The sequence below is a fragment of the Acyrthosiphon pisum genome, chromosome X (assembly GCF_005508785.2).
Source record: "Acyrthosiphon pisum isolate AL4f chromosome X, pea_aphid_22Mar2018_4r6ur, whole genome shotgun sequence".
Classification (NCBI taxonomy): Eukaryota; Metazoa; Arthropoda; class Insecta; order Hemiptera; family Aphididae; genus Acyrthosiphon; species Acyrthosiphon pisum.
This window is the reverse complement of record NC_042493.1, coordinates 102,777,422-102,790,056: the sequence shown is the minus strand read 5'-3', so window position 1 is coordinate 102,790,056 and position 12,635 is coordinate 102,777,422. Positions and strand designations below refer to the sequence as shown.

At 28.4% G+C, this 12,635-nt stretch overlaps 1 protein-coding gene across 1 annotated transcript; it reads left to right on the top strand.

Annotated features, from left to right (window-relative positions):
• Positions 1 to 3,348: 3,348 nt before the first annotated feature.
• On the top strand, positions 3,349 to 7,259 carry LOC100164720 (polyadenylate-binding protein 4-like). The gene is made up of 9 exons (XM_001943357.5): positions 3,349 to 3,562; positions 4,523 to 4,716; positions 5,000 to 5,278; positions 5,345 to 5,461; positions 5,520 to 5,714; positions 5,863 to 6,078; positions 6,186 to 6,342; positions 6,528 to 7,006; positions 7,079 to 7,259. Exons 1-9 carry the CDS (start codon positions 3,397 to 3,399, stop codon positions 7,226 to 7,228), a joined length of 1,953 nt encoding a protein of 650 aa, XP_001943392.1. The 5' UTR covers positions 3,349 to 3,396; the 3' UTR covers positions 7,229 to 7,259.
• Positions 7,260 to 12,635: the final 5,376 nt, after the last annotated feature.

The window sequence follows — 12,635 nt, the reverse complement described above, 5'->3', positions numbered from 1 at the left end:
TATTATAATATAAATAATATACCTAATCATATAATAAAATATGCAAAATATTTTAAACATGTTTTTAGAGTTTTTATGAGCACTAGAAAATAATACTTCACTCTACTAGACTACTGTTAAAATTAGGGGCAGAACCATAATAGTCTGAATTTAATTTAAAGATATTAAGAAGGATGCAAATATCCAAAGAAGTGACTTAATTATCCATGATATTTTATAATTGATGTCTACTCGATAAAAAATATTGCAAATTATCAAAATACAAATGTAATGTATAGTTACATGCTCCAATTTATTATGCCAACTTAATTTTTAAAAAAACTTTTTTTTTATTCAATTCTTTTGTAAATACTAATTTCTTTTTTAAAAATAATAGCATTTTAATTCTACATTTTGCATTTAACAGTATGAATACACAGGCCTTCATAGGACAGGAAGCGCGCTCTGGTGAATATAGAACTGTGGTAATATTTTCAATCAAGAGTGTATACGTAAGGGGTCCAGAGTGATGACACCTCATCAATACACCTTGCTGTGTACAGAGTGCACAGAAGACAGCAGATAGCAGAACAATACAAAATAATATCTAATCAAAATTAGTCTATTGTATCTAATCGTAAATGGGTATGGGGTAGTGATGAATACACTCAAGTAGGTAAGTAGGTATGTGATAAGTGACAGTTATGATCCAATTGGCAATTACTTATTATAATATGGCACCATGACAATCAGTTAATGTAACGAGTATGTGCTATAGGTACAAAGTACAAAGATTATCACTGTTATACCTTGGACTCGAATGTTATTACATTTAATTACACTTTATAATTGATAATATGTAATATTATCACCAATGCGGCCATAAATACCGCCTATCATTTTCAGTGGGGTGAACTACGCAAAACCCTTTAAGCTTACAGTACAGTGTACTTGATAAATTGATTTGAATAATTTGAAATATCTTTTACCTAGGTATAAAAATTCTAGGGTATCTACTATCTACTGTCTAAGTGGTATTTTCACACAAACACCACCCAAAACCATCCAACTTTGAGAGGCTATATCTCGTCAACGGATTAACGAAAAATGAAAATTTAAATGTGAAAATTCATTAAAAATATAGCCTTATTAGTTTATGAAATTTTAAGTATAGGTTGTCATTTGAAAATCAAATGGCGATAGTGGTTTACCAAATAAATAAAGGGGTGAAAAATAAAAAAAAAATTTATATAGTTCTAGAACAGCATGGATCTAAAATTTTGAAAAAAAAAAATTTGAAAAAAGTAAATTATTTTGAGAAATATTGAGTGTTTTATGTTAAATGAATCACCTGTATTATAGTCCTGTATAATTTAAAGTGGGTAATGGATACTTATGTTACAAACGTTATTAGCTAATTATAGAATATTGCTAAAAATAATATAATATTTGCATTCAATTTTACAACAAAAATATATCATTAAAACAAATACAATGTCTGATATTTATAAAACCGTCTTATTATTTTATGTGTAATTATGAGATATTAATAATATTATTAACTATCCCACTATTAAATTTATACATCTTATTATCATTATTATTATTAATAAATATATATATATATATAATTACATTATAAATAATATAGTACAACAAATAGTCAGCCTGGTGACAGGGTGATAACAAACAAATACTCAATAATGTATGTTTGTATTTTTTTTTAAATTTTAAAAAGATCTTTATTTTTTACAAAGAAAAATGTATATTTTAATGAGGTATCTACTATCATGGTTCTTATAGATTTTTAAATTGAACTATAAAATAATTATAAACAGTGTTTTTTTACCATTAACTTTACTTTTTTAAGATTTATACTAAATTTTAATACTTAAAAATTATAATTATGGTAAATTATTTATTGTATGTTTATAGCTTAAAAAAGGCCATAACATTGATAAGAATGAGTTCATAGTATTCATAAAAAACTTGGCTACCACTCGGATGGACATTATATGTCAAAACAATTATGTCACAACAAATGTTCTAAGCAAGGTAAAAAAAAAAATGATATATTATGTAATTATTTGTATTGAATAAAAACAAAGTTCTTTGACAAATCATTATTTAGTTTTATTATTTAATTACATTCAATATTCTTTTATTACAGATCCATTATTTTGTATACAATAAACTCCATGCTACAAGTTTGTATCTATGGGAAGAACAGGGTGGGCACTCTCAGGTGAAACATGGGGGCGGTAAATATTTATTGTAGATATGTCGGTGAAAATTAAATCATTAAATATAATATTAATTATCATTTTATTATTAGTGTTGTTAAAGTAAGCAAATGTTATGTATGAATTATAATATTATTACTATTACTTTTTTATAAACCATTTTGTTTCATATTGCATTGTTAATTTACATGTAAAACTAAACCAGTTATTTATTTTTCTATCACAATCTTGAAGTAGATATTAACTATTAACCATCTAAAATAATCTTTTAAAATTTTAAAATACTCTCATCATTCTAAATAATTAGTGAAAAATGTTGTTTTTAATTTAGTGATGAAAACCTTTTATAAACAACAAATACAGTAAAACGATAACAAAGAATGCTTCATACCGAAAGAAAAAAACCATAAAAACAAACAATCAAACAGCTAGAAATAAATGTAATATTTTGTATAGGTACACCTGTAATACTTTAATGTTACTTTTAGATTCTGAGCGGAGCGATGAATGTATTGATTTTACAATGATGTCTATTTTTTTTTATTTGTGTCTGTCAACTGAATGTTTATACTAGCAATTTCTATGCGTAAACTTAAAATTTGATCGCAATAATTAATATCAAACTAAATTTGTCATAATGATAATGTCTATAACAAAAGGCTGTATCGGAGCTGTTTTGGTGGAAATAAAATTCGGATTTCGAATGATATTGTTTGTCGGTTAGAAAAGGCACACCTGACAATCGCAACCTTGGTCGAAGGTACGTCCGATGGTCCGAGAATCAATACGCATGCGTACAATTTCACCTGTCTATGTGGAGGGGGTCGTCGACGGAAAACGTACGCGTCATCTCGTAGTGGTAGCTCAGTGCATTCGGTTTTTTAATTTTTTCTCCAATTTTTCTTTTCAATACATGAGGTTGTGTCGTACGTGTCTACGAAACACAACCCATGAGGAATAGTGAAGTATTTTAATTAAAACACCCCCAAAAAATGATAAAATAAAATAAATTAACTAAAAAAAAAGCGAAAAATTACATAAAACATAAAAAAAAAGTATAATTATTTTGTCTACGCGCAAAATCCGAAAGAAGAAGTATATCGCACGCGTTTTTCCGTATTTATTATTTTCACTTCATCGACGCTAAATTTGACGCAGCAACCGAAACAACGAGATGGCTTCGCTGTACGTTGGAGACCTGCATTCGGACGTGACCGAAGCTATGCTGTTTGAGAAATTCAGCACAGTCGGTGCTATCCTGTCGATCCGCGTGTGTCGTCATGTAATCACCAGGAGTTCGCTGGGATACGCCTACGTCAACTTTCAAAACATAGCGGACGGTGAGCTTCTTTTATTGTATATTTTCTTTAAACGTCGTACGTGGCCGCCGCGATCGGTTCGCGACCGATTTCTCAAAGTCGTCCCGGGGAAAATAATAAACCTAATACTCATTATATACAATATGATAGGTACTATATAGTATATTAATCTATATATATATATATAATTTGGTTTATTAATGAATATACTTGGGTACTTACTATATTTACTTACTTAATAAATAACAATCAATAGTTATTCGCATATTGATAACTGATAAATGATTAAAACAAGTTTTACTTAATGTATAAATAAGAACACTAATAATAAAATAATCTGTGACAGACTAAATGATTTTTATTACCTACTATTGTAATTCCTATATCTACCTAGGTATATATTTTGATATAGGTAGGTACAGTTAAAATTTAATTATGAAATACAATATTCAAATACTGATAATACTTAATAATAATCAATTCATTAAAATATTGAATTTTAGGTACTCGACATAAGTATAAGGTAGGTAACTACTTTATTAATATTCATGATGATTACAACGAGACAAGCTTATGTCTGAAAAATCACACTGCAAATATTAATCTGATAGGTTTTAGAATATATTTTTCTTAGATACAATAATTTTTATGATGATTTAATTAAAAGAGACAAGCATATACCTGAAACATAGTGCTGAAAACATTAATCTGATATTTGAACATTTATAGGTACTTAGATAGGTATTTATAATAATTTAAAGGAATAATCTTGGGTATGCAATTGTCAGAGTTATTGTACCTAATATATTATGTGAAAAAATTGTAATTAAATTATATAATATATATTTTATAAGAACATTAAGAACCTATTATTTAACATACAATGTTATAGTATGTACTGACCAATTAGTTTTTTGAGACAGAAATATTTTTGATTAATTTATTACATACTAATTTATATTATATCATTTTTTTTTTTAGCTGAACGTGCTTTAGACACCATGAACTTTGATATTCTTAAAGGACATCCTATGAGAATTATGTGGTCTCAAAGAGATCCTTCTCTTAGAAAATCTGGTGTAGGCAATGTGTTCATCAAAAACCTAGATAGGAGTATTGACAATAAAGCCATGTATGACACATTTTCTGCTTTTGGAAACATATTGAGTTGTAAGGTAAGTGTTTTTTTTTATGTGCATAGAACTATTTAGCTAAGGATTCTATTCTGTAGGTAATCATTGTAAAATTATTGTTTATAAATTAGCCTTAGATCAGTTAAATTGTATGTTATATTTTTAATTACAAAAAAAACATAATTCCTATGAAATACATAATAATTGAATACAAATTAAATTTAAATAAATGGATGAAAATATTAAATATATTTGATAATAGCAGTTAAACAATTAGGTATCTTAATTATTTTAAAATGATTGTATTTATTTTAAACTTGAATAGGTTGCTCAAGATGAGACTGGTAATTCAAAAGGCTATGGCTTTGTTCATTTTGAAACAAAACAATCTGCTACTCAATCAATTGAAAAAGTTAATGGCATGTTGCTCAATGGAAAAAAAGTATTTGTTGGTCGATTTGTTGGCAGAAATGATCGTGAAAAGGAATTGGGTCAACGAGCTAAACTTTACACAAATGTTTACATTAAAAATATAGATGAAAATGTCAATGAAAAAGAATTGTTTGAGATGTTTAAAAAATATGGAACGATTACTAGCTGCAAAGTTATTATAACACATTTTAATTTATTTGTAGAATATAGTTATTTATTAGTTTGTTTTACATTTTAGGTCATGTTCAAAGACGATGGAAGTTCTAGAGGTTTTGGGTTTGTGGCTTTTGAAGATCCAAAGGAAGCTGAAAAAGCAGTAACTGAATTACATGGCAAAAAAAGCCCAGAAGGAAAGGTAATTATTCAGAAAATATATTATATGATAAGGATATTAATAAAACGACATGTGGTAGACTTATTATGTAAATCGTGCTCAAAAGAAAACTGAACGTCAACAAGAATTAAAACGCAAGTTCGAACAGTATAAAATTGAACGTATAAATAGATACCAAGGAGTTAATTTGTATGTGAAAAATTTGGATGACACAATTGATGATGAACGTTTACGCAGAGAATTTAGTGCCTTTGGAACTATTAAAAGTGCTAAGGTAAATATTTAAATAGTTAAAAATTTAAATTTGATGACTGTGTTGCTTATTAAAATGTCTTAAAAGTAGCGATAACTTGGCTAAAACAACTTTTCTTAAAACCACCAAAACAAAATTTTTGTTGATAATATATTTAAACTAATTTTAGGTGATGATGGATGATGGTCGTAGTAAAGGATTTGGTTTTGTATATTTTTCATCTCCAGAAGAAGCTACTAAAGCAGTAACTGATATGAATGGCCGTATTGTTGGTACTAAACCATTATATGTTACATTAGCTCAACGCAAAAAAGACCGTAAAGCCCATTTAGACTCGCAATATTCACAACGCAATACTAATATGAGAATGCAATCCATTGGCCCAGTAAGTCGATAATAGTATTTTTATTTTAAATAGTTCATTGTGTAGTATTCTAGATTAGTAATTAAATAATTAAAAATATATTTTAACATACCGTATTTGAATTATAGATATATCAACCTGGTGCTTCAAATGGTTACTTCGTACCTACTATTCCTCAGCCACAGTATTTCTATGGACCTACTCAAATGACTCAAATTCGTTCACAACCAAGATGGGCTTTCCAATCACAAGTTAGGGCAGGAACACCGCAAACTGCTGCTCCCGGTACTTTTTGCATATAACTAATATGATCTTGCATTTAGCGTTGATTTTATTTTTTTCTACACTTTTGGATAGTGTTTGGTCATTATTTTGCGTAAACAACATTTATGAACTATCGTATACCATATTATCTGAAACAAAATATATTTCTTTACATTTGTTATTATGATTTATAAAATATTTTTTAGGTTATCCAAATATGGCCACACAACACCAAAACATTGGAGCTCGAGCTCCTGTACCAGCAGGTCAACAAGCTGCATTAGCTAGAAATGTCATGGTAGATACAAATGCTAGACCCATTAGCACAGCTCAACAAAAAATGCCAGGTGCTGTTTCTGCTGGAAGTGTACATGTTCCTGGAGCACGTGATACAGGCTCTGGATATAAATATACCCCTAATATGCGTAATCCTCTTAGTCAAGATCAAGGCATAGGACAAGCACAACCTGGTCAAGCTCAAGGTATGGGACAATCACAACCTGGTCAAGCTCAAGGCATGGGACAAGCACAATCTGGTCAAGCTCAAGGCATGGAACAAGTACAACCTGATAAAGCAGCTGTACATGTATATGGACAAGAACCACTTACTGCAACAATGTTGGCCACCGCTAAGCCGGAAGATCAAAAACAGATGTTGGGAGAGAGGCTTTTCCCTCTCATTGAGGTAAAATCTTAATTTATACATGTAGTAATTAATTTAATGACTTATATTAAATTATTCAATATTATATTGTAGCGGATGTATCCGGAATTGACTGGTAAGATCACTGGTATGTTGTTGGAGATCGACAATTCTGATTTGCTTCACATGTTGGAACATCATGAATCTTTGAAGAACCAAGTAGAAAAGGCTGTTGCTATGCTTCAGGCCCACCAAGCACAATAGACCCAAGTGAAGAAAGAATAGTTGCGCCCATCATGACATTTTCTTCATTATTACATTTTATACAAATATCCGTTTAAAAATTTCTTTATCATAAATATCTAATTTTTTTATTAGTAGGAAAATTAAAAACTTTGTATGAGTAAAAAATTGAGCGTGGTAAATTGAACTAAGCTGAAATATAGTCTGGTTTCAATTTCAGTAGTAATGTCGCAACACTTTTATGGAAATTATCTAATTAAAAATTTAACACTACTAAAATTATCTTGGATATTTGTTCACTATATTACATTGGCATTGTTCAACTACTTACAAATTCTTTTTTTATAAAAAAAATAATTCTTATTGTGCTTACCAATAACATTTTATTTTTTTTAAATGGGATTTTTAAAGATCATCACATTAAATTTGTTGTGCTTACTACTTCTAATTTTCCGTTTATTCATATTTCATAAAACAATGCATTTCATTGGTCAATAGAATTTTTGTTAACAATAAGTAATCTTTTGTTCTACAATATAATATTTAAGAAATTACATATTTGGACTATTTGTTGGATATTAATCCTCTGCCGTTTAAATTTGTATTCCAAGTACCATTGAATTATACATAACATTTTACAGATCTAAAGATGGTATATTATTCAGTCATCATTTCCTTGCATATTCAATCCTGAAAAATATGTTTTATACAGTATTACAGTGTTCATTTAAATTTTACTTATTTACATTGATTAAAATTACTATAGTATTCATAATCAATGTTATAAATTGAAAAAGCAAATTTACACAATGTACTGATGATTTAATACTTGTGTTATCACTGTATAATGAAAATTGTTGCTAACAATCTTGCCGAAAACCATAATAATCTATATTTTATACTACAGTATTAAGTCAAGGAATTCCAGCTCAAACCTTCATGCATTTGCATATTTGTAATTTGATTCGTAATGAATTTGATTATTTTACGTATGTCCAATTTTCAAAAAATAGATGCTGTTTTTTTATTCAAACTAAAAAAAGAATAACCGTAAATACATGATTTTCCCGAAATGCTGAATGTTTATATTAGCAATTTCTATGCACCATAACATTTTTAAAATATTGTGACTGGATATAAGAAAATTTCTAGTTTATTATTTTCTTTTTAATAATTATTAATACAACATTTTTTGCCCCCTAAGTTTATTTAATTACAAAAAAAGTTCTAGAAAGTCTAATTATTTTTTATGAGCATTTGAAGTAAGAAAGACATTGGATTTTCACACGTAAATAACAAATTTCCTTGTTTTCATAATATTCAAAAACTATTAACCATGGGTACTTTATATTGTCACCAATTGTTTATTTTATTATTTTCTATAATTTTAAAATTTTCTAAATATTTTGACTCGACCTATTTGTGGTCTTGAAATGTTCAAGTTTTTTTTTATAAATATCAATAAAAATGTTGTCATTGGGTAAAAAAGCTTGAAAATATAAGGTAAGTTATTATAATAGCAGTTGAAAAATATTAAAGATACATAGGCATGATTTATAAGCATTACATTTTCAATATTTATGGCAATAGATTGAAAATTTAAAACAAGGTTTCTCATAAGTAGTTCATACTGTAGGAAAATATATAAGCACGGTTTTTTTTTTTTTTATAGATAGCTAAAGTTAAAATTTGGACGATTTTAAGTATTTAAACGAAGAATATTGATTTTAGTTATTTTCTTGTCATTTAAAAATATTCATTGGTACTTGAAATTTGTCCATAGTAATATAGTATAATATTATAACTTTTACACGCAATGGCATTTTTCAATTTTGATGACAAAAATTAATTCAACCCACCTACTGTTTTACTAATGTTTAATAGTAAAACATACTTAGTAATATTAAACATAGGCTGATAACCCGTCTCCGCTCTGAATTGTTTTTCGTATAGAATGATATACCTATAGTTGTATTCAAATTTAAAACATCCATTACAGTGATTCACTCACTCACATTTTAAAATATTATTTTTAATTTTTTATCAACAACTTGGAAAAATTATTTTTTTTGTCAGCAAACAACAAATCCCCGAAAAAAGTCGAGAATTTAATAATTATTATTGTTTGTAGGAGACTTCTGGGTCACTTATTTTACACTTGTGTTCAGTATTAGGAATCTATCCATATTATATTATATGTTATAGATTATCATTTTAAATGGAATGTTGTAAATTAAAATGTATTACTTACATCTAATTTCTATTTATTTTTAATAAAATTTAAAAGTGAATTTGCCAGATTAAAAGTTTGTTTATTCGGTCAAATGCTCTGCAGTCTGTGTCGATTGTAAATTACCTAATTACTTTAATAGAAATTAAATAGCATTTATGATATCATTTATAATATCATAAAAATATAAAATATACTTGGTAAATAGGTTGAACGTCTTCGCTCAGTATCGTTTTTCGAACAAACTGATTTTATATCATTGAATTAAAATTTAACATATCAATTCAGTCACCGAAATGACAACAAAATTACAGCAAAGTGGTACCCAACCAAGATTAATATAAATGGAAGGTTCGCTTATCATGCTGATATGTTGTGATTGGTTGAATTGCGTGTGACGTCAAAATAGTACACATCTTTTTATCTTATATCCTCGATTATATAAAAGTATACATAGGCGTGCGCACGGGGCGAGCCGGGCGTGCCCCGGCTCGACCGGAACTTTTTTGGGGGCATAGTAAAATGTCTATATATATTTTAATATGCCCGTGGAAATCATTAAAATTTTATTCTTCATGATTGTGAAATATAATTTAAAATATATTTTGTGTTTACCTAGCTATCATTAGATCACTTTTATTCTGTACGAAATATTATGTGGGTACTATGACTACAATAAATGATTATTTTCTAATATACATTATACGAGGTACCTAAATCGTTTTAAGATAAGCGGAATGCGGACCTGCACCAGCAAGCGCTCGTGGACGCATGTCGCATACACACTGCTCCACGGAAAAACCCATGCGTTTATAATTAATCGCTTTCAAGTTTCAATGAAACACCATAAACGGTCCCCTCAATAATCTAATCGGTCTGTTTACTGTTGTCATTTGTGATTTGTCACTTTTCTGTTCAGTGTACCGTGTGTCCGTGTTTATCGTTGTAATATTTTTATACTATAGTGCCGCGAAATAATATGATCAGAGTATCAGACCTTATTATATTTAATATTATTCTTGTTAATACATCGGGTGTTTGTAAATTGTATTCAACAAAGAACTTTAACATGTCAAGTCAACGAAGTGGTTGTGAGAAGAGAAAACGTAAAGCCTGTAAAGAAGCAGAACTATTAAAAATTAAAAGTAAATGTTCAATAAAAAATTATTTTACCTCAAGCACATCTAATTTTCAAAGTTGTAAGTACCTAATAAATTTCTTAATAGTCATTAATGTAAGAAATAAATAATTTATCAAGAGTCTAGATAGACTCAGACCTCAGAAAAATTTAATTAATGTAATGAGTTATTTTAAATAATAGAACAGGCGTAATCTTGGGGGGGGGGGGGCATTACAGGTAACTGCCCCACAGTTTTTTGACTGAGTTGGCATAAGAATCTTATATATTTAAATACCTATAGTTTTTTTTAGTTAATTTAGCCCCCCAGAAATCTCAATGGATTAATGGATATAACATTACACCCTATATTACACATTAGTTTAAATTGTAATATACAAATTTTTTTTTAATAATAATAACTCAACAACTCTGTTTCTGTCAACAGCTAGTGCAGAAAATACAACAGATTCTATATCTGACAGCACAAAGAAAATTGAAAATAAGGAACTACATAGTGATGATGGTATGTATTTTTATTATAAAACAATAAATTTAATAAACTTAAATTTTTTATATGGTTTTAATGTTTCTGTCAACAGCTAGTGCAGATAATACAACAGATTCCATATTTGAAAGTTCAAAGAAAAGTGAAAATAAGGAACTATATAGTGATGATGGTATGTATTTTTAGTAGCTTATTAATTATATTATATATTTATTAACTATATTTTTTTTGTTTTAAGTTAATATGGTGAATGTATATGATCCGGTTAATCCATTTTCAAAAGATCGCTTAGAGTTCCAAAATCGAATTTTGAAAGGACGTTACAAGCCTATATTAGATCTTTATCCACGGTCGCTTCAAAACTCTAAAAAAAGGTCATTTCAGAAAAACTGGTATGATATTTTTGATTGGTTAGAGTATAGTGATGCTTCTGACAAGGCATTTTGTTTCCCTTGTCGCTGCTTTAAAGGTAATGAAATAAATAGCAGCTACAGTGAATCAACATTTAGTAGTAATGGTTTTAAAGCGTGGTATCGAGCTATTGATGCATTCAAAAAACATCAATCATCTAAATGTCACTTAAACAGTGCAAAAGCATTAACTTATTTTATTAATTTGAAGTCAATTGACTGTGTGCTCGATAAGAATCGTCTTGAAGAAATTAGTAGAAAAGAAAAAGATCGTTTGAAAAACAGAGAATTTATGAATCGTATCATTGATATTATAATTTGTTTAGGAAAGAGTGGTAGGCCATTTCGTGGTCATGATGAAAAATCTGATAGTTGCAATCAAGGACTTTTTAAGGAATTAGTAATCTTACTGACAAAATATGATGTTGTTCTTCAAGACCATTTACAAGAGGCTCCAAAAAATGCTTTGTACACAAGTAACAGAATACAGAATGATTTAATAACATCAATTAAAAATGTTATTTTACGAAATATAAAAAACAACCTACAAAATTCGTTCATATCAATAATGGCTGATGAGACTACAGATGTTGGTCATTTTGAACAATTGTCAATTGTTTTTCGATATTTTGATGAAAAAAAAAATAGACCAGTTGAAACTTATATTACATTGAAACGAATGCAATCTGTTACAGCTCAGGCTATTTTTGACTGTCTTCATGATGTATTGATACTTATGGGAAAAGATTGGCATTCAGTTTTATCAGTTTGCTTTGATGGTGCTTCAACTATGGCTGGTAAAATAGGAGGCGTGCAGACAAAATGTAAAGAACAAAATTCAAATATTAAATATATTCACTGTTATGCTCACTGTCTAAACTTAGCACTTGTTGATTCAGTATGTGATAAATCAAAAAATTCCAAAAGAAATAAATTAGTATTCAATTTTTTTGGAACTATACAATTTACCTACAATTTTATTGAAAGTAGTGCAATGAGGCATGCAATTTTAGAAAAAATATCCAAAGATGTAGGAATTAAGTTACTTACATTAAAGTCGTGTTCTATTACTCGCTGGGCGTGTCGATCAGAAGCAGTCAAATCAGTGCTTAATAACTATGAAGTTTTGCTTTTAGCCATAGAAGAAATTTGTGAAAGTAGTA

What these genes read in the sequence shown, in the direction of transcription:
- LOC100164720 (XM_001943357.5), top strand. Translation starts at nt 3,397, where the DNA reads ATGGCTTCGCTGTACGTTGGAGACCTGCATTCGGACGTGACCGAAGCT. An exon ending in ACCGCAAACTGCTGCTCCCG is followed by an intron (nt 6,343 to 6,527) that starts GTACTTTTTGCA and finishes AATATTTTTTAG; the next exon opens with GTTATCCAAATATGGCCACA. An exon ending in GGCTTTTCCCTCTCATTGAG is followed by an intron (nt 7,007 to 7,078) that starts GTAAAATCTTAA and finishes ATTATATTGTAG; the next exon opens with CGGATGTATCCGGAATTGAC.